The 24,944-nt window shown below is 45.4% G+C and overlaps 1 protein-coding gene across 1 annotated transcript; it reads right to left on the reverse strand.

Moving 5' to 3' along the window:
* Positions 1-1,475: 1,475 nt before the first annotated feature.
* METRNL (meteorin like, glial cell differentiation regulator) lies at positions 1,476-20,108 on the reverse strand. The gene is made up of 3 exons (XM_025895150.2): positions 19,720-20,108; positions 3,129-3,188; positions 1,476-2,455 (listed from the first exon to the last, which is right to left on the reverse strand). Exons 1-3 carry the CDS (start codon positions 20,030-20,032, stop codon positions 2,139-2,141), a joined length of 690 nt encoding a protein of 229 aa, XP_025750935.1. The 5' UTR covers positions 20,033-20,108; the 3' UTR covers positions 1,476-2,138.
* Positions 20,109-24,944: the final 4,836 nt, after the last annotated feature.

Consider the following 24,944-nt stretch of genomic DNA (forward strand, 5'->3'; position numbering starts at 1 on the left):
GCCTCCCTGACTTTGTATTTTGCTTGCACTGTCCTCCCAAACACTGGCTGAACATTTAATTAGGCCTCTTCCCCTCACTCACGAGGCCTCACAGAGGAAGAGGAGAGTGGGCAGGTTGGAGGCAATTCCAGGAACATGTTCTTCTCTCCTCATGCTGCCAGCACTCACTTTGTGCTGGAAAAAGCCTATGAAACACAGGAGAGGAGAGGTGAGGTACAGGGCTTCTGAAACACCCCCTCAGATGCGCTCGGGAGTTGTCTCAGCACTGAACCACAAAATCATTTTTAAAAGCCTACAAAAGGCTCAGTTGAGATCCCTAAAGTGGAAGCAAGTCCACAGAGAGGGGTTGAGGCAGGCTGAAGACAAGGAGTGAATCATTTTACCCCTTACTGGTCCTGGCCCACTTCTCTTAAAACCCCAGTTAGGATAGAAGGAACCTTGAACTGCAGAGAACAGGCTGCTGGGTTTGGGGCTTTGCTTACAGGAGGCTGGAAGGCAGTTGGGGTCAAAGCAGCAGATAGGTGGGTGCTAAATGGGGTTTACAGGTCTTTGCTGAAATAGTCACAGTGTCCTGGAGCCTTTTAGGATCAGGTTAGCACAGCTGAAAGAAACTCTTCTTCTCCCACAGGCCCACAGAATGAATTCTGCTGAGAGGAGTCTGCAGAAACACTTGCAGAGGGACTTTGGTCTCACTACAGGACAGTATTTTGGTACAACCCTGGGTTTTTTACCCCTGATAAGTGTCATGGAACACTTATCCCATCCATCCCATCCACCTCAGACCTTCCTGCATCCCCTGAGCTGCTCCAGAAGCCCTCCCTGAGCCTCAGAACCCAGTCACATGAAGGAGAGATGAGGGATGAGGTAGAAAGAGTCACTAAGTGGAAACTTTTTATTGAAAGAACCTGACAGCCTAAAACAAAAGTTGGAGCAGTAGAAAGTGCTGAAGAACAAACATGGGCAAGAGGTTAAAATCCCTGTGAAGGCACCATAAGAGGCACTGTAGGCTATGGGGAACAGTGGGAATGAACAGGGCGGGAGAGCTCCTGTACCTCCCACAGGAGTGGCCCACCCTTATTAAAGTGCTTTTTTTTTACAAGGTGGCCTGTTCCTGTCCCCTGGGACTCACAGGCACAAACCCTTCGTGCCAAGCTGCCAGCCAGCACAAATGAAAGCTTCAAGCTGAACATGAAGGGGCAGCCTGCTCCTTTGGAGCCGTTCCCAAAATAACGCCATCGGCATCAGAGAGAAGAACACTTAAAGCCTTGCCTGGACACATGTCTAAAAATCTCCAAAAATAGCTCCTGCTTCCCCTTTGAAAAACACTGTGGTTTCTAAAGCCTCACAGGAACTCTGGTTCTGCTCAGAGAAGCCACAAAACAAGCGAGCAGCCCAGAGCTGATGTCTGAGCACATCTGGACTGGCCGAGATCAGCCTTACAGAGGAGGAAAAAAATAAAGATTTTAAACAGCATGTGTCAAATCCAGGGACCTTTATTTCTCTGGAATGGAAAGAATTTGCCAGCCTGGACAAAAAAAAAAAAAAATTGCAGGCGGCGATTGTACATTCTTTCAAATTAAAAAAAAAAAAAAAAAGAACACACACACACACATAAGAGTTTGGCTCCATAAATTTCTGTCATAAGAAACAACTTTGAATTGTACACCAAGCTTTTTACAAAGCATCCATGTTAAGATGTTTTACCGTGCTCTATCACATTCTCGGCCATTTATACAGAATACGCCATACCAAATGCTACATCAGCTTAAGACATTTTTAAAAATTAGTATTAAAAAGATACAAAGGCATCTTGGCTTTCATTTGGGTTTTTTTTTATTAAGACGTGGGAGTTTTTTGTTTGTTTGTTTTCCTAAGGAAGTCACTAAAAAAATATAATAACTTAATTCATACGGACAAGATTGGTTAAAAATCCAGCCTTGCTTGCTTGGCAGCCTTCTGAGCTCGTACCTCTGTTGCTTCCATTAGTCTATGAGCAGGTTGTGGGTGTCCTGTGGGGTCTCTCCTGCCCTCCAGATCTGTCCAGCCTCTCAGTTCCCAGTTTTCTTCAGAGTTCTCACTGTGACCAGGAAATATTCCTGGCCAAGCGCTAAAAGCGACCTTCAGCCAAACAGGGGGGTTCAATCTGGGCCAATTTCACATGGGTTCAGCCCTTTGTCTTTTGCCTCTTTGTACATCCTTTGGAAGTCTTTGAAACGAGGGGCACAGCCTAACCTGGCCTCCCCAAAGTGCATACGTCCCGTGAAAAGGAAATCTCCATCTCCTGGCTTCACCCCACACTCCAGCAAGGTCTTTATTTGTCCTCTCCAGTTCCCACTCTCCCCTGTCAGCTGAAAGACTTTGCTCTTCTGCCTGTACAGTTTGTTGACACCAACATGAATGATGGATTCCTGCTCTTCTGCCTCGTTCGTTACGTTTTGAATGGAGCCTCTGATCACTGGAAACAGAGAAAATATTTAAGGATTAATTACTCTGGAAAACCCGCATCCAAACTCAGCCCTGTGCAACCAGGGGGACTGACTTCACCACGGAAGCCCCAGTTTTGGTTCTTTGTTATTTTTAGAGTCAAGATTATCCAGTAACCTCCAGTATATATTTGCATTTGTTATAGTTTATATCTGTAACCTGTCCAGCAAAGGGCACCCATATATATTAAATATAAACACAGAAATAAACACATTAGAAAAACAGCATTAATCATAATGAAGAGTTCCAACAATAAGATATAAGCTAAATGCTCCCTGACAACTTACTTTCTGTTCTCCAGCCATCACAGATACCAGCTAATATTAATTTCCCCTTTAAAAAGGGAAGCACAGACAATTATTGAAACTTTTGGTCTTTTGTCAGCAGTCAGCCAACACTGTAGGGCAGTAAGTAAAGGCCTCTCCTAGATGCACCCAAGTCCTTGAACTTCTCCTGTCCACCCTGGGGAAGTGCCAGCTGGGCAGATGGTGGATGGTTTTGAGGTCCTTCAAACCATGTCCTCCTCCCTCTTCCATGCACTCCCTTAGACCACATTTACTGCCAGTGCAGGTTGCCAAGGGTAAGGAGGTGTCCATTGGCATTTATGGATGTCACACTGGCATCAGGGGGAAGCAACAACTCACCAAAATCACTAGTGCAGACAGCCAAGAGAACCTCTGTGTCGCTGCATGGTCGGCAGGGAGCTGGAAAGGAAGGCTCAGAATTAGCAAAGGACTAGACAATAGTAAATAAATAAGCCATTTAAATTAACCAAAAATGTGGCAACCCACACACACACACCCCCCACAGAGACAAGCAGTTTAAAGGCCTGTAAGACACTGATACCACTACAAGAAGTGGGGGCTGACTCTAAAGTCCCCATGAGATTTCTGTACCTAGGCAGGAATATGGTTCTCTTTACCAATCCTGCTGGGATATATTGTGTAGCAAACACCCCACACACTCGCTGTGCTTATGTAAAATATATTTTGATGCTGGGTGCATTTGCAGGGTGCTCTGCTGTAAATTCAACATTCTCAAAAGCTTAATGTAAGATTGTGTGGGTTTTATATTCTGATGGCAAAGCTTCTCTCTTATAGTTTCTATCCAGTGTTGTTGGGCTATTTCACAGCCATTTAGTCATCGCCACATCAAAGATCCAGGAGGTTACAGAGTGGGGGAGGCAAAGAGGGGAGGAAAAAACCCCAATGCATGTGTTGGAGGGCGTTGAGGCACAGCGGAAACTCGAGCCCAATATCTGTTCGGTATCTGTTCGAGCTCAAGCAGCACAAAGACCATTTCCTGTACTGCTGGAAACATTTGGATATCTGCACTAATCTAATCAATGCAAGAATGTGGCTCCTCTTTGTACTCAGCCAGATATTTCTGAGGAGAAGGTGCTGTAGTTGCAGTACAGATGTTTCTCTAATACCCTGTTGAGTTCAGGAATTTGCTTACTATCAAGGTCTGCCCTGCCTGGGGATGCTCAGTGAGCCTGTCCACGGTGGCACAAGGATCAGAGCCCTCGTCTGTCACTTGGTGTCATCTCAACACATCAGTCAGAAAAATGGAGACCCTGGATCAGCACAGGCACACAACTACAGCAAAGCAGGGCTTCCACTGGAGATGAGGCGAAGCCCTGGAGCTGCAGCTGATTCCATCACACATTCCACCATCAAACCCCAAACTGAAGCTACCCCACTTCTCCCCACCCCTAAAAAAAAAATCAGTTTTTGAACCTCAACATCTGAAAACACTTAGTTACCAGATTCCCAAAATTGTCACGCCCTTCCTCTCATCCCCACCTGCTTCCCAGAGAAGTTTATCCACTGCCCTAAGAAGTAGATTTAAACTTGTCTACACAACGTGCAGCTGGTGCCTCTGATGCTCCTCTGTCAGCACAAGCCACTCTAACATAAGACATGGCAAATCTCTTATTTTTTCCAAGGTCCCAGGAAAGCAGTGATCCAGAAAGAAGGATTATTGAACCAAATCCACCAGATTTGCTCCAGTCAGATGATTAATACACAGTGTAACACGCTGTTTAATAGGATTAAAGGGAATGTAAAATGCACATTTCTGGGCAGGGGTATTTGAAGGAATAATTCAAGGAGGTTAAAAAGCTCCAAAAAAAATGACAAGGAACAGGCAAAATAGCATCTGGATCAATTGGCATTTCTGTTTTGTCTGAATGCCTTCAGGGCCCTTAGAAACAAGGTCAGCCTTTCCTGTCCTTCTTTCCCCACATACCATTTCAGCTCCCTTTTTTGGAAACATTCAATATAATGAGAAATGCAGAACCAGACGAAGCCTGGACCTAAATGGAGCACCAGAATAAATTCAGGCTAAAGATATTTTAACTTTTAGACTCAAAAGAGATTTTGATCAGTGGTGAGACTGAATGTCCAACAGAGAAAATTTTACTAGAATAACAGAATCATTTAGGCTGGAAAAGACCTCTAAATTCATCGAGTCCAACCACTAACCCAGCACCACTGTGCTCACCACTAAACCATGTCCACAAGCGCCACATCCACACGTAATTTGAACACTTCCAGGAATGGTGATTCCACCAGTTCTCTGGGCAAGTTTTAGTGTATTAATCACAAAACATCCTACTATGGAGTTGTTTCATTCATGACACCAACCAAATCCATCCAGGGGAAATGTCCCTCTTCCCCAGCCTCCCTCTGTCCAAATCAAGACCTGACTGAGATTAATCAAATGGAGGGAATCTGCAAACCTGTGTGAGTCTTACAGCATTTCCACATGGATAGAAGCTCCAAAACAAAGCACAGCTGACAGACATCTTCAAAATCCAGTTGGATTTCAGATATTTTGCTCTGCGAAGGCCTAATAATAAAAAGGCATCTCAGCCTTTTTAAGTCTGAGTGAAAACAGTCTTGGTTTAGACCAGACATCTCTGTAGTTCATCCAACCCCACTGGAAAATTGAAAACACCAAGATGACTAAGGCACTTCTGTTCTCCAAAGGAGAGCAACACAAGCAACAGCATAAAAGATGAAAAACAGAATACTTTAAAAGTGGTTCCTTCCATTTAAATAGACTGACACTGTAATAAATCAAATGAACAAATCTCCATGTATACACAGAATCAAATCCTTGTAATTGTGGACCCTAGGCAAAATCCTGCAGCCTTTTAAATGCAAGAGGAAATTAAAAGTGCTCGGCATTGCTCACACTAGATCATTGCTTAAAACCTGCTTCAGATCCAGCTGACTCACAGCAGTGTGGTGGCATGTGAGCTGCTTTAACAACCATTTTCCACCACCCATCACTGCAACACCAGACAGATGAAGACCAGAAATCCTCTTCTGTGGAACAACTCCCACATCTGCATTCACAGAGTATCAAATAGATCTCGCAAGTGGCAAAAACAAGGTATGCAAGCACAGATGGAAAGCGAGTCGTGAAGGATTACTGCCGAGGTAAATGGACCATTAAAAGGCAAATAACATCCACTGGCTACAATCAAAGCTTCATTCCTATCCAGGCTCATAAAAGAAACAAAATCCTTAGGAGGTGGCAATGCCTACACTTTCTTTTGAATCCCAGCCAGGAAGGAGTCCGTGTGTTTATGGCACAAGTTTGGGACTTGAGCAGCAGTTTCAGCTCATTCCCTCTGGATCGGGCAGCAGGTGCTTCCCTCCATCCGTGGGTCAAAACAACACACACACCTCAGGCTAGGATGGGAAGCATCCCTATAACTAAAAAAAGAAAACCAGGAAAAGCACTTCAGTCGTGCACAGCAGGTGAAGATGCTCATTTTCTGGGGAAACGGGCCCGGTTACTAAACAAGGCGGCTGTGTTTGTGTTTGCCCAATCCTGACTCCCCGGGGACACCTCGAGGGCTGCCCAGGTTCTCTCGTCCAAAAGCAAGTCTATGAACTTGCAACAACAACAATATCAACGTCAGCTGCTCTAATTCCTTTTAACTCGATAAGCCAAAGAGCCTTAATTCATACAGCAGCAGGGGAAGGGGGGGAGGGAAAAGAGAGAGAGAAAAGCAACATTTTATTGAAGCCCTCTAAAGCCCAGATGCCTATAACTCAACTCCACCACCGGTGGCATAAAGCCTGCATTGTGCACGTCGGCTGCCGACTCTCCTGGGAATGCCTTTGATGGATTTTGACAGTATCCTGACCTGAAGTAACCTGAGGCAGCCCTCTCCCTCCACCCCCCCCAGTCCAGTGCCTCCAAAGGCCTCTCTATTCACCTCCCCGCAGAGGGAGATGTAATTACATCATTCCTCACAAGCCAGCAGTCATGTCCCAGCTGCTTTGAGCGATTTGCCCTCTGAACCTGATGTTACTGAGGAGGACTGTGGTGGTGCTAACAATAGACCGCACTTGTTGGCCAACAGCTTTGTCAAACACTTTGCTGGTCCTCTCTTGGACCTCTCCTCAGGGAGGCAGAAACACTCAGGAAGAGAGAGGGACCTGCCCTGAGGAGGTGCCATGAGCCCCAGGTGGTGCCCAGCTCAGCCAGCATCAGAGCTGGGGTGTCCAGAAAGGGTTTTCTCCAATACTGGGGATGGATTTAAGCGCACCTTCAGTGCTGCAGTTCAGCACAAATCTCTGCCCTGAGCGCGGTGGGTGGTGTTGCTGTCCTGTCTCAGCTCACACACACAGCTCCAGTCCTTCCTCCTTTGGTTGGTGACATTTGCACGCAACCCTCCTTTCCTTGGAGAGGAGGAGGTGGGGTTATGGAAGGGCCATCGCTGTGGTTTTAGGATGACAGCTCCCTGCAGGACACATCCAACCGAGACGTGCTGGCTCTGGCTGCAGGCGTCACAGAAACCACATGAAGGGGCCTGATCCTCTTTTGAAACATTTGTGTTTCAACAGCCACCCATGGGTCTGACTGACCTCACCTTACCCCTAAACCAGCTTCCAACCCATAAGCAAGAAGCCTCCCCTGCCTGTCCTAATTTTCTCAATGCGCTCCACAACCTCATCTCTCAAGAACACCAGATGAGCCAGGCTGCAGGTCTGTGTGCTCTGCCCCAAAACTCCTCTTAGTGAGCCCAAAAGCCCTTCTCCACCCGCTGTGCCCGGTTGGGCTGTGCTGAACATCCACCCCCCGCGCCGGCAGCGAGCACAGGAAGAGAAGACACCCTTTAAGCAGAAGTGAAAATGTTTAACACAAAGTAATTGCAGAAAACCGCTGCACCGAGGAATACCCTTCGGTTTTGTGAAGGAGAGGGTGCCTGCGGTGTGGTGGAGGTGTGGATGGTGGGGGAGGGAAACACTGAGCTCTTTATCTGAGCTTCCAGTTGCCCGTGGCACACATCACCCACACGCTGGTACTTCTGAATAACCCTTTGAAGAGCAATCAGACCTTTTAAGTACCAAAAGCCACAGAGGAGGCCCAGGCAGGGTTGAAGCTTGTTTTCTGTTAGTTCTAGGCTTAAATCTTTTGGTTAAAACAAGTAGCCTTTTCTCTTCAAGACATTCAGATGGGTCTTGTTGCAGCCCGGGTTGATTTAAGCCAAGCCAGCCTGTACTGCAGCACCTCCAGTACTGGTGTGGGGTCCCAGCCACATCTCTTGGATGGAAGTTCAGACTGACATCAGCATTAGTTCATATGGAACAAAGAAACCCACCCACATCTTTCAAATTCTTGCTGGCAGCTCTCTAATTGGCACCTCTTGCTGGCAGCACCCTACTGGAAAGGGCATCATAGGATGAGTCTCCTTCCTGGAAACACACAGTACAGACTTCTGAGAGCAGATTATAAAAATAGACGTGGTTTCTCCAGTGATGGTGCATTTCTCCATCATTTCTCTGAGTCCTAAGCAGAAATGACTATGTCTCAACTGATTACTGGACCAGTGATTTATCTGGGAGACAAGAGTTTAAGGGCAAACATCATATGAGCAAGAAAAAAAACAAATCTTGCCCTGATCCTACTTTAACTAATTATAAAGTGGAATAAATCCTTGTAATTATTTCTCCCTAAGTATGCCTGGGCTTCCTCTCTGAAGAAGTAACATTTCTTCCAAGAAACAAACCTCTCGCAGCTTATATCCCAAACAAAAATACCTGCTGCTTTGCAGTGGAGGTGGGCAAGAATCTGACAACCACTCTGGCTTACCAGGCTGTGACTAGTCTTCTCCTTTCTAGATACACCTCGACTTTCCTCACCCCCTCAGAAAGCTCTTCCTGAGCAAGCCAAAACAACACTCAACCTCAAAACCCTCACAACCCCCGCACCGAAACACCACCCAAACTACATCAGTGCATCTGCACTGTCAGTGCCTCTCGCACTGAAGATGAAGTGCTGGCTGGGAGCTGAGGCCAGCAGAGCTGCACCCAGCACACCTGCACCTCACACAATACCTGCAGCCCCAGCGAGGGAAAACGGGGCGGGATGACACTGAGCATCTCCACAGCTGGGCTGGAAGTTACTGACACGCCGTCACAACCCACAGAGGAGCTCTCTCATCACTCTTTGGGTTTACAAGGTTTTCCTGTCTTTGGATGGGGTAGGATTACAGGGCTTTCTGCAAGCACTGCACTTTTTCCAGCGTGTCAGTAGGAAAATGTCCGGTGAGGGAGCAAACAGGAGAGTTGGGCTTGTGCTGCTCCCAGTCCTCTGGATCAATAAGCATCAGAATTCCACAGAGTCATGAACAGCTTGGGCTGGAAGGGACCTAAAAGATTATTTGGTTCCATCTCCTGCCAGGAACAGGGACATTTTCCAGGTTGCTCTCAGCCCCATCCAAGGCCTGAACACTTCCAGGGATGGGGCAGCCACAGCTTCTCTGGGCAACCTGTGCCAGGGCCTCACCACCCTCCAAGTAAAACATTTCTTCCTAACATCTAATCTAAATCTTCCCTCTTTTAGCATAAAACCATATCCCCTTGTCCTGTCTGCTCACATATAAACTCACTCCCCTTGTTTTTATAAGCCCTCTTTAAATGCTGGGAGGCTGCAATGAGAGATTGTGCTTCTTCAATGAATAGAAGGTTAATGTTATAAATTACATACTGAGAGAGTTTAGTGGTCCTCTAAAAGCAGAAGTGTCCTTCCCCATATTTGCTAGAAAGTTAATCTGAGCCCTTGTGTTGAGCAGAAGAGGCAGCTCAGAACAAAGACCATGAGCACAGACACAGAACTCAAAGATTCCCTTCTACAGCCACAACACAGCCTAGATTTGGTACAGGAACAGATGGACTGAGCAGTTGGACCAAGATCATGGTGCTACAATGGACATCCTCCCCTGACCATTCCACGTGCAGAAGGGATATTGGTGATTTTACCTCTTCACAAAAGGAAGTGTCAACTCCCATTCCTTGCCTTAGCTGGTTTCTAACACTCAGTTCAACTTGCATTTATGTACAAGTTTCCAGAAGTAACTTGAAAATAGAGACACTGGCCAAGAACAATTTAAACCTGCAACTAAATTTAATGAAATGCAGACTTTCGTAGGCTGTGGCATAGACTGTGCCAAGACAACTGAGTTAATACCACTTCCTTCCTGCAAAGAAAGAACAAAAAAAGCATACTGTGAACCTCACCATTAGGCATGTGATGACCTTTGTATTCTGAGAAATGTTAAGACAAGAGACCATAAACTAGAAATTTATCTTTTCACAGAAATGTCTTCCAAGAGGGTATTTAAGTCCTTAAGTTCCAAAGATGGACTATTTGTGTAAACAATGTGAGGAAGAGATTTGGTACTAGGCAAGCTCCATTTGCAATGGCTTTCAAATTGAAACTTGGCTCAGCAGCTACAGAGCACATAAAGATCCTTTGGGATTGCAGAGCTGATGCCTTTTTGCTGTTCCAAGATGCAGCACCCATTCTAACAAATGAGCTGAAAGGTCAGCTAGAAACACGAACAGCCATTTGTTTAAAATTTAAAACAAAACAGGGGAGGGGGGAAAGGAATGAAAACTCCACATAGCAGTTTTTATTCAAGCAGCATTAGCCATTATTAAACTCTACCTCCAGGTCCAGGCATAAGTAGCATCAACCCAGGAAAAAAGATAAGTGACAGGGCTTCAAGACACTTCTTTCTGTCCCATCTCCTCCTTCTCCATGGCCAACCCCAGAGTTGGGGTGAGCAGCAGTGACTGGATCAGTGCCAGCTCCCAGCCCAGCTCCTACTCTTACCCATTGCATCACAGCTCTGTAAAAACCCTCTGTTACAGTCAAATCTGCAATGTGTTGTGTCCAAAAAGCCTCACTCAGCAGATCAGATGCCCAGTTAAATTCCTCTCTCTGCACTGCAGCAGCAGAGCCCAGCAAAGGAGAAGTGTCTCTGCAACTGCACCAGCCCCTGTTCCTGTGCCAGCAGCACATGTGCACATCTGCCACTCCTTTGCTTTCCCTCTCTCCCTCCCTAACTGCAGTTAAAGGGAAAAGCTGGCAGCAAGGTAACTGCTGGGAATGTCTCCTGCTGGTCATGCACCAAACACCACTATAAAGCCATAAAAAAGTAGCTCTATTTGTTTATCTCACAGAAAATACCTCTCTCCTTCCTCAAACCTACCAGTGCTGCCCAAGGGGGATTAGGAATGGGAAACATGAGGACAGACAAATTGCTGGAAGTCAGAGGTGCCTCCAGATGGTTGAGGGGCTCCTCTAATCCCCTCTGACCAGCAGAAGAGGGGCTGGGGCAGGATCTCTCTCCCTGTCACCCCAGGAGAACCTGCCAGCACAGGCAGTATCAGCATCGCACCCCTGAGCTGCCCATCCACCTCCCCACAGCACAGCACCAAAGCAAATATTCTACTGACTCAGAACCCACAGAGATTTATGGCTTGGCTCATCCCCTCCTAAAATACACTCCGAAAATATTTCTTCTTTCTTCTAAAGAAAATGTCATTCCAAAGCCTCGTAAAATCGCACACGAGTCAGAAAACATAAAGTTACAAGGAAAATTTCTGATGTCCTGTTTGGCTTTGTCTCCAATAGCTAACACAGCACTCAGTTGAGATGTCATGAAGTGCTTGTGAGGCAGAAAATGAAAATTTGAGGTGTTTTTTACTCCCATGCCCTGGGGAAACAGTGCAGCCAAGCACTTCCCTCTGCTCCTGCCAGGGGTTTAGGAGAGGCTGGAGCCAGCACCTACTGCCAGGTTGGAATCCTGCCAGGAACACAAAGCCTTCCCTCCCTCCCTCCCCTTCGGTTCGGTCCATTAATGACTTCTATGGAGCAGGGGAATAGAATTAAGTAACAAGTGGCTGGTTAAAGTTAAACCCTGAGAGTGGAGTAATGACAGATCAAAGATTAAGTGTCTTTAAAAAAAAAAAAAAAGAGAGAAAGAAATAAAAAGAAGGAAAAAACAGTGTATATGCATTCAGATCCACACAGGTCTTTCTCCTTCCTGTTTCTAGAAATCAAATTCTTTTTGGTATGTGGGAGAGCTCTGAAGGAACAAGGCCAGGTTTCATTATAAAACCATGTTTATTTGATCAGGCTATTTTTGAGAAGGGCTGTGGAAGGGCTACACCTCACACAGCCAGAGCCTAGATGTTCTAAGATTGTTCAGTTAACCTATAAAAAAGTTACTTCAGGTCTCCCATTTGTAACAGGAAAAGCTTTACAATATATCACCTTTTCGTACTTAACAGCACACAGTTCTTGGTCATATTAAGAGCATTCACCTGTTCTACATAAGAACTTGTTTTTTCTCCCAAGTTTCACACATGCACTTGCAGATAGATGAAGTTGGTGTAAGGCCACTGACAGTTCTGCTGAGGCAGAGGTGCATCCTGTACAAACAAAGGGTGATCTGGGTGGATGTTGATGCCATGGAAAGCCAGGCCAGGCTCTGTGTGCACATCCCAGCACAAAGGATCAGCACAAGACTCCCAGGGCTTCAACACAGAAAATCAGAGTTTATGCCCATTGCAGGACTCAAATCCCATACAGGAGTCAGAGGGTGCCCATCCAACCCATACCAAAAAGTCCTCCCACAGATCTGAACCAGCAGCACAGCTGAACTGGCCAAGGCTGTGTCACACAGCAGCAGCTTCTTAACACCAAGCATTAAACCTCCACCACAGCTTTAGGTCCAGAGTGTCTTCCAAGTATCTGTGCAGTATTACAGTGAATATTTTCTGGCTTCTAGCACAGATTAAGGTGAAAGAGGTTTTCAGTCCTGCAAATCAAGACCCCAAGACAGGAAAGCTTTGGCCCATGTTTCAATAAGTGGGAAGAGGAATGCACTTCCCCCGCCCTCCCATCCATCCCTTCTTTAGCTACAGCCTCAGGAATTAGCAAACTAAACAGTTTTGCAGAGCAAGCACAGAGCATTATTAAAGACTGCCAAGCAACTCTGCAGGATTGCAGCTCTGTTTGTGGGACCATCTTCAGCAGTACAGAAAGGTCAGAGCCGAGGGAGCCCCAGCTGCCCGGACAATACACCTGACTGCTTATTGCTTTTGACTGCCCACTGAGTTGAGAAATAAGCTAACGGCATTCGTGGCCAGTCTAGCAAAAATAAGCTATTTTCTTCCCCCTCTCCCCTGCAGCTGTGTATTTATCACTGCAGCCCCATTGTCACCTCCTCTGCCCACTGCAAAACCAGCTCCTGTGCTGGCGACATCAAAGGACGAGCAGGGGCAGAGGAGATGCTGGCAAAGCCAGTGTCTTGGGGGAAGGAGAGATTAAATTAGGGCAACCCTTCAATTTTGTTGGGTTTTTTTAAGGTGAAGACTTCCCAGTCTAATATTTTTCACCCTAGTGAGTCTCAGGTCCCTAAAACACCACCCTTGCTCGATTTAGGACGAGGTAAAGGGGTGTGCGTTTCTCGAGCATCAGAACTGCACTTTGAAACCACTTCACACAGGAAGAAACTCTAAAACTTTGCTCTCAAACTCTCCCACCCAGTCAATCATTCACTGCAAACCTGACCACTTCAGGCACATGAATAATTGGAGCAGATTTCCAGCTTCTCAAAATTAATCCCACTCCAGGCGGTGTAACACAGCAGCCAGCCTGATGCAGTTAGATGCTGACCCATGACATCCAGTTCAGTGATATGCCCTCAAAAACTAGCTTTAACTGTGCTTTTTCAGATACATATAGGATTAGGGAATGCTGTTTATACTTTTGTAGTTACTTTGCACCAAGTTTTGTATCATCTTTTACTATGGCAAAGACGAAGTTACTGTGGCAGAGCCCCCTGAAAAAAACCGTTTGGAAATAAAGTATCTTGAACTAGGAGTGTCAGAAGGGTCCCTTATAAGGCCGATAATTGAAGTGTATTTTGAACAACTGCATTAAAGGCTGTTTTCCAATGTTTTTCTCTTGCTGCTGATCTTTTAGAGAGAGAGAAAAGGCAACTAAATCAGCAACCCTTAGGTGCACCAGTGAGCCTCCCTGAGCTGCCACCCAGCAAGGTGTGCTCAGCCTTATAGACAGATCCCTTGGCTTTGCTCTGCTGCTCGTTGTGCATTTCACCAGCAAACCCCAATGAGAGGAGTGTGGTATCAACCTGTTCTGTGCAAGTCATAGACTCACAGGTTGGTTTGGGTTGGAAGGCACTTTAAACCATCTAGTTCCAGCCCTCCTAACACTGCTTAACCCTGAGAGGTATGAGAGTTTTATCCTCTGTGGAAAACAAGGGGAAAAAACATACAAAGCAAGCAAGATGGGGTGTGTTAGAATAAACCCCCCTGCCAACTCCACAGCACCCAGGGGTGCTCCCACCCTGCCACATAATGCGGTGCCAACATCTCAGATGGTCACAGTGACTCAAGCAGAACCTGTGCTAAGCATAAAGGTCACGGGGACTTTCAGTTTAAGTGTTCCAAGTGCCCCTTTCCATCACCTCTCCTGCCCACGGCAGCAACAAGCACAGCGGGCACCGACCGCGCCTTCCTCCTTGCGGTTCCCTCCAGGAACCAGGAGGTTTCCACTCTGACAAGAAGTGAAAAACACACCAGTGTGAGGGTATAACACTGGCACAAGCTGCCCAGAGCGGTGGTGGACGCCCTAACCCTGGACAGATTCAAAGCCAGCTTGGCTGGGGCTCTGAGCAACCTGGTCTAGTGAAAGATGTCCCTGCTCATTGCAGGGGTTTGGACTAGATGGTCTTTAAAGGTCCCTTAGAATCCAAACCATTCTGTGATTCGATGAGCTGCTGCTACAGGTTACAAAGCTGAGCAGCACATTCAGCCTCCAAGAAAGAAAAAAAAAATAATAAATAAGGTGGATATTTGGGAGCAACCGGAGGAAAGCGGGAGATTAGGATCCTACGAGCTGGGATGACAAAAGAGCTCTCTCTGGGAGGGTACCTGCAGAGATACAGCAGATTGGTGCTCCACCTCTGCCAAACCCACACTGCAATAAAGATCAAAAGTTAAGGGGGGTGCTTCAAAAACCCATTTGTTAGCAGAAACACTGGCATAACCCAAATACTTATGAGCTTTCTGAATTTCCAGTCTGTTTTCTCAGGCCAGTGAATTAACAGCATACAGGAAATAGCTGAATACTGTTAATTACTTAACTGGATTTATCCAGTTTTGCGTTGTTTTTCAGATACCCACCCGAGTACTGTACCTCCTACCTATTAATATTCTCAGACAGGTACCCAGCATTAATAAAGAAAATATATAAAAGAGCTACTAAAGCTGCACTAAGTCAGTAGATGCCATCAAGATAAAGGGACATTTTTGTTAAAGTTTGACTTCTTTGCTACACAAAAGCGGGTGGGTAATGAAAGGGCTTTGAATTTACCTCCTGAGCTCTAACAACTAAATTACAGACAGCCCCATGAGTGCAACGGGGAAAGCAAACTACACAGCTTACACAAAGCTGGATCCAGAGCTTGATGCAACACTCTTGAAACACAGACTTTAGGTAACAAAATAAAGGTCCTTTGGTGGGACAGGGGAAGAGGATTCACCTTCCCCTCCAAAACCTTTGGTCAAACCTACAGATTCTGGTTTCACAGTAGCTGAGCAGAAGCTGAAGGACTGAAAAAGCAAATGATTCTCAAGGGACCTTCACATTTCCCACAGGAGTTTAATCCAAGCAGCCTGCTGTGCTGCAAGGCAGACCTGGACCTGGCATATGCTCCACTACAGCTGAGAAGCTCGTGTGGGTCATCACCTTCAGGAAACTTCTAGGAACTATAATGGCCAAACAACACTTTTGCCAAAACCTCTGTCTACTTGCCAGTATAGCAGAGACTTCGAGTATTTTCTTCCAGCTCAAGCAGAAAAGATCAGAATCAACAGAATTCAACAACTTAAACAGGTTCTGCTGATTCTCAGCTGGCCTCAGGCTAAAATGTCACAGTGCCTCAGTTCTTCAGTTGGGCAAACACCTTCAGAGCCTGGCTACTTAATGGACCATCAGTGTGGATGGCAGTGATACAGGGGTGCAACCCAGAACCTCAGGTGAAAACAAAAGCACTTTCAGTCACCCATCACTTTGGGTATCAAGAGGAGAACAGGTCCATCAAGATGCCTGAATTCTCAAGGTGACCCTTCTTAGGGACTACTCCCATTAGATGGTGACAAGCCCTGCTTGCCTTTGATCCTCTTTCCAGATTAAGAAACAACCCCCCAGAAATGTGCTTTTCTGATTGCTACTATCACAGTAAAAAGCTTCTCACACCAAATGTCAGCAATCTGAATTAAAACCTCTCAGGATATTACAAATACTTCCTACAGCTAGGGAATCTTAAGAAAATGTGGTAAGGCAGAATCAGAGCCATGAAAAGGGTTAAACCACCAAGGTCTGGAAAACTGTAAGACTGCCCTGTGTCATTCAACCTTCCCAAGAAAAGGGAAAGGCCAATTCAGAACCTGCTGAATTATTTGCTAGACCCTGATTAAGTGGGAAAGAATGGCTGTAAACTAATAAAACTCGAGGTTTTCTAATTAAACCACAGGCACCCTGCCAAGCATTGTTGATTTGTTGATGCACCCTGCAATGTCAGGACTCCGAGGACACAACAGGTCATTAAAGTATTAAACAGATGACTTACACCCTTTAATCAGAGCTGGGATGCCAGGTTAGGAAGAGAGAGTAAACTCAAGGGCAGAGTACAACAATTATCACCAGGAAACAAACACAGCATTTAGGGAAAGTGGGGAGAAGTTGTTAGCGAGTAGTTATTGCACAAGGAAAGGGCTGGATTACTGAGCCCCACACCTGGGTCTTTTATGATAGTCATCTCCCCACTCTGCAGTCACAAGAAAATAATGCAGTATTTGTGATTTTCAGCCCTTTGCCACCAGATGAAGCGCTGCAGCTTCCTCTGCCCAGCACATCTCAGCCCCCACCTACAACAGCATCTCACATCTTCGTCATCTCTTCACACCTACTGCCAGCTCTGCTGAACTCTGTCAAACTGCAACTGAGACAGGAGCAGCCTCATTTTTCGAGCGTGCAGCAGCCAAGAAAACACCTTAAGCTATGTTTGTGACCAAGGGACAGAGGTAATGTTAGAGAGAAATACAGGACCTTAAACCCCGTTTTCAACTCCTTTAAGGTCAGCACTTGCCTCTGCCTTGAGCCTCCTCTCTGATAAATCTCCAGTGATTTCAGTGAATTGATTGTAAACTTCCCCTCCAAATGAACAGCTCTGTAAAGGGCATTTCTTCCGAGGTTTCACAGAAAAACTAGAAGCAGCTCCGGAAGAAAGCAGGTCCACGAACTGCAAAGAGCCTCAAATATATTGCTCTGTGGAAGCCTCACAAGGCAGCAATTTGGCAGTTTCCCCAGACATATAGATATTTATAGGAGAATAAAAGTGCTCATCTAAATGAGTAGTGGAAAGAGTCATGTATGGCATTTGCATCGTGTTTTCAACCCCCCACAGCCCCTCCTCAGAGTTTGGGGATCCAAAAAAAGGCAAGAGAAATAATTTAAAATACAATAGAGATCCCCAGTTTGCCCTGAAGGCTCTGCTGATGAACTATTAAAAAGCTTCTTCTGGCCAAACAAGACAGTCAGAGCATGGAGCAGATTCCCTACCACATTGTTTCATAAGACAGCACTGAAATTCAACCAGTGTCTGTTACAGCCAAAAATACAGCAGTCACCAAAAAAGTGATTTAATGTGCCTATCAAAGAGGAGGGCTGTAATTGGATTCAGTCCTCAGTCAGACTTCTGAAAGTCTCTGAAAGGCACTCCCATCAGCTTTAAAAACCTCCAAGATTTTATGTGGAAAGAAGAGCACTCAGTTCTGAAAACACAGCAGTTTGTGCTGGCGTGTGCTGGTAAAGGATGTCAGCAGCTAAATCCTCTTGATGTTAGCAAAGGTCAGAAGAAACCCTGTGTGCAGACTAAACCCAGCAGTGACAAGCAGTGTTTCTCTCATATCATTTACTATATGCAAAAGCAATTTCAATTTTTTTGCAGAAAAAAAGAAGTATGACTTTTCTTAGTAAATTTGAGTCACTTCTCACTAGCCTGCCCATGTCTCCATCCCCATAGCCTGTCAAAGAAAGAAGCACTGAATGAGAACATTCCCCAAATAACTGATTAAACAATGTTTTTAATGTCTCCTGCAATGGAATTTTACTACATAGCTGACATTCTGCAGAGCATATTCATCTTTGCATAAATGATCTTACTGGGAAAGCAGCTCTGCAGAGATACCCCACTTTGTGTGATGTAGAAGCAGAGCAGAACCCTCAATAACAAGCTACTAGTTGTGAACACGGCAAAAGTGAAGACTACTTAAAATTTGGAATATTTGTGTTTATCTTTTTCTGTTTTAATGGCAAAGCCGCCACCTATCAGTTGCTGGGGTTACTGCATCGGCCCTGCCCTCAGTCTAACTGAGCCTAGAACTGCTCATCTCAGTCCAGCACAAAAATAAAGCCCCATCCAAGCTGTCGTGACAACATCCAAACACTGGCAGGGCGGCGAGTCTGCACAAATACACAAACACCCAAAGCCAGAGCCCTGCTGTGGAAGGGAGCCAGGGGAGGGGAGAGGATAGGACCAGTTCTGCAATCACTTATCCCAGAGAAGGATGAGGGATGCAGAGCCTGGGAGATAGAGCTGCACTTTAATTAACCACCCCACCACTTATCAAGCAGCATCTCGGGCAAAGCATCAGCAGCACAGAACCTGCCCAGCCTACAAACTGGGGCTGCTCAGCCTTGCTCACAGAGGGTTTGGCCCTGGGCTGAGTCATCCCAAGTGTGCTGTGAGGACTCTTCTCCCCCTCCCATTCACTCTTTTGAGAGAGGGCAGCCCACGTTTCAAAGGAGAAATCATCTGGTTACCACAAATCTGGTTCCCCACTTAAAATACCTAAACCTTGAAACCTGTGTAGTCACTTGAGACAAACTACCCTAGATGTGCTATTCCTCAGGCTATTCTGGGAATCTCCCTTCCTTGGTTTTGGGGATAAAAGCTAGAGGCAATTCTGAATGGGTGAGATGCACGAACCTGATACCAGCCATCTAAAGGGAATTCCCCCTTCTCCCTGTCGTCCTCCACAAATGCCCTTCTCAAACTGCCTAATTGATCAGCACAATTAGGTCACGCTTAGAGCCATTGCTCCCAAATGCTATTTAGTATCAGACTTTACAGGCTAGTAAGCTCTTTCAGTTGGTCCACTCCTCCTACCTATAAGCTAGAAATAAAACTCCTCCCTACAAAACTTGCTTTTCATAATGGTTGAGCGAGAAGACAACATTGGCCCTGTAAAAATATTGTCATGGTGTTGAAGTGCCACGGCACAGTAATGCTCAGGAGAGTGCAATAAACAGAGCTGAGGAAGGAACACACCATTTTCCTTGTTTAAAAAAGAAAAAATAATTAGGTCAGCAAGTAGCACTAGTTGCAAAGGGGAAAAAAAAAACTTGCAGAAAAGGAGTTCCTCCTTGTTTAAATGTTTATTATTCAAAACATGCAGCGGGGTCTTAAAAACTGAGTTAAAAAGTAGTTAGAAAAGTGTTACAGCAAGGCTGGGAAGCCCAGTTCACGCTGGAGTTCAGCGTAGGGCAAAGCCAGCTCCTGTGACTCACCCCATGCCTGCAAGGGGAAAATCCTTCACATTGTAGCCCTCAGCAAATTATTGCAATTCAGCCTATGCTACCAGCCCCCCAAAAAACCAACAAAACAAAAACAAACAAACAAAAAAATCAAGTCTTCCTCAACAGCATGTTTATAAAACATGTCCTCACACAAAGCTCAGCCCCGACCACTCTCCCACTCGCTCGCTCTGCCATCTGTTCTGCATCCAAGGCAGTGTGTGGAACTATGACCAATGCCCCGGAACTCACCAGAAGCTGTGTGCAAATCAGCTGCTATCCCCTTGCTCATCAATTCGTACTGGAAGCCTGTGATCTTCCTGCTAATGTCCTGCTGGGGAGTGGCCTCCACAAACAGGCCCCCCTGGTCGTAGCCAAAGCAATACACTCTGCTGGGACTGCGGTCTCCGTCTCGGACCAAGAGTTTCAGTTCTCCAGTTTTTTCCAAATAAATATTTGCTCCTGCAGAGTCCTTGAAGGGCTTTATGCAAACAGTCAAATGTTTGTAAGAGGCAGGTGAAATATTGGGTCGCAGGTTGACTATGAGTGCTCCCGTGGGATACATCCACTCTATGGACCCTTCGGAACAGCGGAGGTAGACCTGTTCAACATCCTTCCTGTGAGACTCGTGAGTTAAGCCACTGGGGGAAGAAAGAAAGAGAAAGTTAGAGAAATGACAGAGCCAGCAACGTGATTGTCATAACCTCAAACCTTCAAAGACCCACATCAACAAACGCAGGAAGCCCAGGACAGCACCGAGTGTCGGCTCATCCAGCTCAGCAACGCAGGTCTCTTGCAACACTTCAGTTTTATTGTTATGGGACAACTTCAAATCATCTCCCAAAAGAATAAGTCCAACCACTAGTAATAGGCTTCAGAATTAAATAGGATATAAGCACATGATCAAAAGCAATGAAATTACTACAGCCTCAGTTACTGCCCATCAGCTGAGCTGGGGTAAATGACTCGGTGCACACCAACAAAACACGTACACCCCAAATCCTTCCTGGTGGTGGCTCAAACCAGCTTCACAGATCAGACTCCACCTTTTTCCAAGTACTTTGTTCCCCTTCCAAGTCTATATTCCCAATGGATCTGAAACTGGGAGGGATGCCAAGGTCACCCTGTGAACTGCAGCAAAGCAATGCTCTGTGTGTTACTGATACCCTGTGGCCCAGCTGGGCAGCCCCAAACTCCAAACTGGGAGGTCAGAGAAAAGACACTGCAGTCCCCAGTCATAGCTGGGGAAGCACTGAACTGTGCTGCTTTCTTTGGTAGGTACTTGTTCCCCCCTTACTTCCCAATCTGAGGTTTAAACTTAGCTCACCACTTTACTATTCAGCCCTGATGGGCTACAAGCAGACACACAGCTATGGGTGTTCAGCAAAACAGGGAATATGTGGCCATTTACTATCACTGGGACACAGGGCCACCATCAGTCCCAGCACCATGGGCAAAAATTAACACCCCAACAGCCATTTCACAGAGACCACAGAGATGGGACAGGAGAGCAACACGGGGGTCTCAGGGCCAGCTGCTGGTGAAAGGAGAGCAAACCACTGTGGGCAAGCAGAATGACCAATAAATCCCCATGGCTTGCTTGCCCACAGCCTAAGCTGAAGACAGCTCTAAACAACCCTTTCTGCCTGTCACTGATGCTGGACCAACCCCACCAGTTCTTTACCTGACGTGACTCAAAGCACTGGCACTGCAGGCACTCCAGTCACAAGAGCAAGTTGTGGGAAGCCTGGTTTATTGGCTGCAGTATTTGGGCCACTAGGCAAAAATCATTTAGTCCCAGTCCCTGTCCTGTCACAAACCTATAAAATGAGTATGAGCAAACCACTTCACCACCAAGCTTGTTTCTCCTCCTACGCTGTGTATCCAGTTCTCAAACATAAGCATCTTATATTCTGTGCCTATAGAGCACTACCCAAAACCAGACTCTTCATCACAGCTCATGGCTCTGCTTTGCAGGACTTTGGGAAGCTTCACAACACTCCCACTTGTAGGCAGATGAATCAAGACGGGGAAAAAAAAGATTAAAAAGGATTAAGTGACTCGTCTGAGGTCACACAGGAAACCTGTGGCAAAAACGTATTTTAGTGTAGTGCAAGTGATGACATCAAGTTCTGGTTCCTCAACAGAAACGTCCAAATACACAGTTCCTCATCCTAAAGATATACTCAGGTGCTGAACAGGTTTTAAATTCAAGTCAGCATTTAGAAACTAACTAGAATCAATGTGTAAAAGGGGAAAAAAACGAACATATGGTTTGCATTTACTTGTTGACGTGACTCATTATTGTGAGTGTTGGTGTGACCCACTTGATAGAGGTTACGTGAGGAAGCTCAGAAAGAAAAAAGTCATATTTAATAACAATAGAGCCTTCAAACATGTGCTTTTGAATAATCTTGAAAGCCACATCAAGAACACAGATGAGGAGGAAAGAGGGACGAGTTTTTAACCTTTAGTCTCTTGCCCTCAAATTCAGTAGTACTTAACACATTCAGGAAACTTAACTTGCAATGGGATATTTCAAGTTGACTGTAAATCCACATCTGGTTCACAAAATCAGTTTTCAGCACAGCACACACATGATGCCACTCAACAGAAAACACAGAAGTCTGTTTATGTGCAAGGTGTGAATAAGTAAAATTAAACAGTGTAAAGCTTACCCCTCAGCAAAGGAGCAGAAAGTTACCCTCACACATCAAGACACCAAAAGAAGCTGCAGAGGTTTTGCAGGACTTATACTGGCACATTCCAGCCTGAGTGCTTAAACAGAAGGAAGATACCAGGGGCAAAACTCTGAACTCATGCAGTGAAACTGCTGTTGCAAGTGATCCCAACAACACTGAGGCAGTGAATTTCTGCCAGAGGAAAAAAAAAAAAAAGTCTTAGCATTAATTTTGTTCAAACAAAAAACAGGGTGGACTCTGAAATTATCTTCTGAAAGCCAATTATATCCCACAGGCAAGAGTGATGCCATTAGACAGATACATCAAGCACAAGTACCTGTACACATTAAGCCTTATAATAAAGGATGACTCAAAACTTAAGCAGATTTCAAAATACATGTTCACATTGCTTAACAGCAACCACCATCATCCAGTAAAACCCGTCGCTTTGCTTTGAGTCAAAATGACAGGTCACCACACAGGGATGGTTTAACACCAGGTTTAGTTCTCACTAGACAGGCGTCACACACACCATGTCCATACAGTAAGGGAGGTCCAGGAGCCTTTTTTTTTCCCCCCAAACTCATTTGAGTTTTGTTTTTTGGTTTTTAGAGTATATGGCAAGGAGACAAGGCAGCTGTTTCATGGTGGCAGTGATGGATGAGCCATCCATCACCCCTTTTAAATCTCTGCTGTTTGTTGGGACTTACTTAACAAGCAGTAGTTCCTCATACCAATCCATGAGGACATCCTGAATCACTGCATCTGTCTCCTCACTCATCTCCCCTTCTGGCTTCAGCCACCCCTTATGTTTGCCCTGAAAGACCTGTTACTGCTGCAGAGCTGTTATGCTGCAATGTGCAACAGGTGTCATTTAAAGAAAAAAGCTATTTATTTATTTATTTTTTCTATCACAGATGTGCTGAAGAGCCCTAAAAGTACCCATGTCCTCCCTGCATGCTGCAGTAATGAAGGGAACTTTTAATCCTAACTTGGAGTTTTTAATTAAAGATGACAACCTAGAGAGCACCCAGAATTCCTCAGAGCATCCACCAGTACCAAGGGCAAGATCAATGGACACAAAGCAGCCACATCAGAGCTGAATTCCCTCTCTACAGCCTAAAGTCAAACACGCCAGCCCAGCTTATTCTCAGCCTGTCACTGAACCACTTTTGCCCAAAGCATCAAGAGGGCATTGCAGCACAAAACCCTGAACTTACAGCAGAAGTAATAACCAGACACACGGTACAGAGAGGTTTCTGCTTTCTCCTGGACAAAGCTTTCCTGGAAGCTCTCTGCCAAGCTATTTATTAAGATGCTGCTGTGGCCTATTGAGTGCACTTAAATTGCAGGTGTCAAGCTGTGCATTGCATCAGATTTCCCTGGAAGCATGAGGGAGAGCTATAGGAATCCTAGTGAAGCTCTTCATCCTGCTCAGGGGTATAAGCTCATCACTTTTCCATAAGTTAATGAGGAAAAAAAAATATATCTAGAATATTCTAAGATTGTTTCTTCTAATATAGACTTATACATAAAGGTGAGAAAAGGCCTTCAGGTTTATTGTAGGAGATGACATGACTCTCAAATCCACCAGCACAAGACAACCTAGGACTTCAATGTGGGAAGAAAGACTATGTTTTGGCATTCACAGCATTTTCCAACAGTTAAGGCAAAAAGCATCACAACTTCAAAATATTACATTCCACATAAAAAAACCCCAAACATCCTTTCTAAGCATAGCTATTAGTATCACACAAATATTTAATTAGATGGTATTTACTGGTACAGCAAATCACTTTCTTTCCTTCTTAGCTGCTACTCTTTTAGGAGGAAGCAGATGATATTTAATGGCCTTAGGACTGCCAGCATTTCTAACAACACCTGTTTGCTACCAGTAGGGCCAAAGTCAGCCTGGGTTACTTTATCCCCTCCCAAGACTCCAATCCACCTGGACTCTGGAACTCTCTCACACAAGTGAAACCATCCAGGCTGAACTGTGCTCTCTTCCTTCTCTGCACTTCCAACAGCATCATCATGAAGCCGTCACCACTTTGGCTCACGAGAGCAACAGGTGAGTAAATCCAAGCTTGCATTGCCAGTTCACCTAAACTCAGTCACAGAAAATGAGATTTCATTTTGCCCCCACCCCAAGCATCACCTCCTTAGTGGATACTCAAGTCATTGCTTATTCCAGCCCTGCTCAAGTGACAGGAGTGGTCACTGCTTGCTCTAAGAGAACAGGACAAAAGTAAGAGCCAAACAGGACAGGATTTCAGGGGTTTGTTACTATTCTTTTAAAAAATATGCTGCGGTACTTGTGGTATGATCCAGGTAAGTACCTGCAGCTGGGATGCTCAGGGATGAAAGCAGGTACAGGGTTTTTTGGTTGGTTGGTTTTTTTGGTGGGGGGAGGCTGGTAAAGCAAAATGATACTATTAGGATTTTACCACAGAACGAAAAGGTTCGGTCTCTATCAAACACACTCGCCCTCAAGTAGATTCACTGCAATTAACTACGCATCAATTGTCAAGAAAAGTCCAGGAAAAAAGTAAAATATCAAGCATAAGCATGTTTAAGACAGTGACAGATAAGAAATTATGATGTTGAAAGTCAGTCCAGCTGTTTCCCCACTGCACATTGTCCCTACTCGAAAATACCCTACTGATACAAGTCGGTCAAACTTTTATGCTACAGAAAGTCAGATTTAAGCAGCATATTAGAATTGAACCGTTTCATTCTTCAAGTAAGTCTGACCCAGCAACACTTGCTGGTTGAGCAGAGTCGCTTTCTTAAACC

The sequence above is a fragment of the Manacus vitellinus genome, unplaced genomic scaffold (genome assembly GCF_001715985.3).
Source record: "Manacus vitellinus isolate BGI_N305 unplaced genomic scaffold, ASM171598v3 scaffold_24_pilon, whole genome shotgun sequence".
Classification (NCBI taxonomy): Eukaryota; Metazoa; Chordata; class Aves; order Passeriformes; family Pipridae; genus Manacus; species Manacus vitellinus.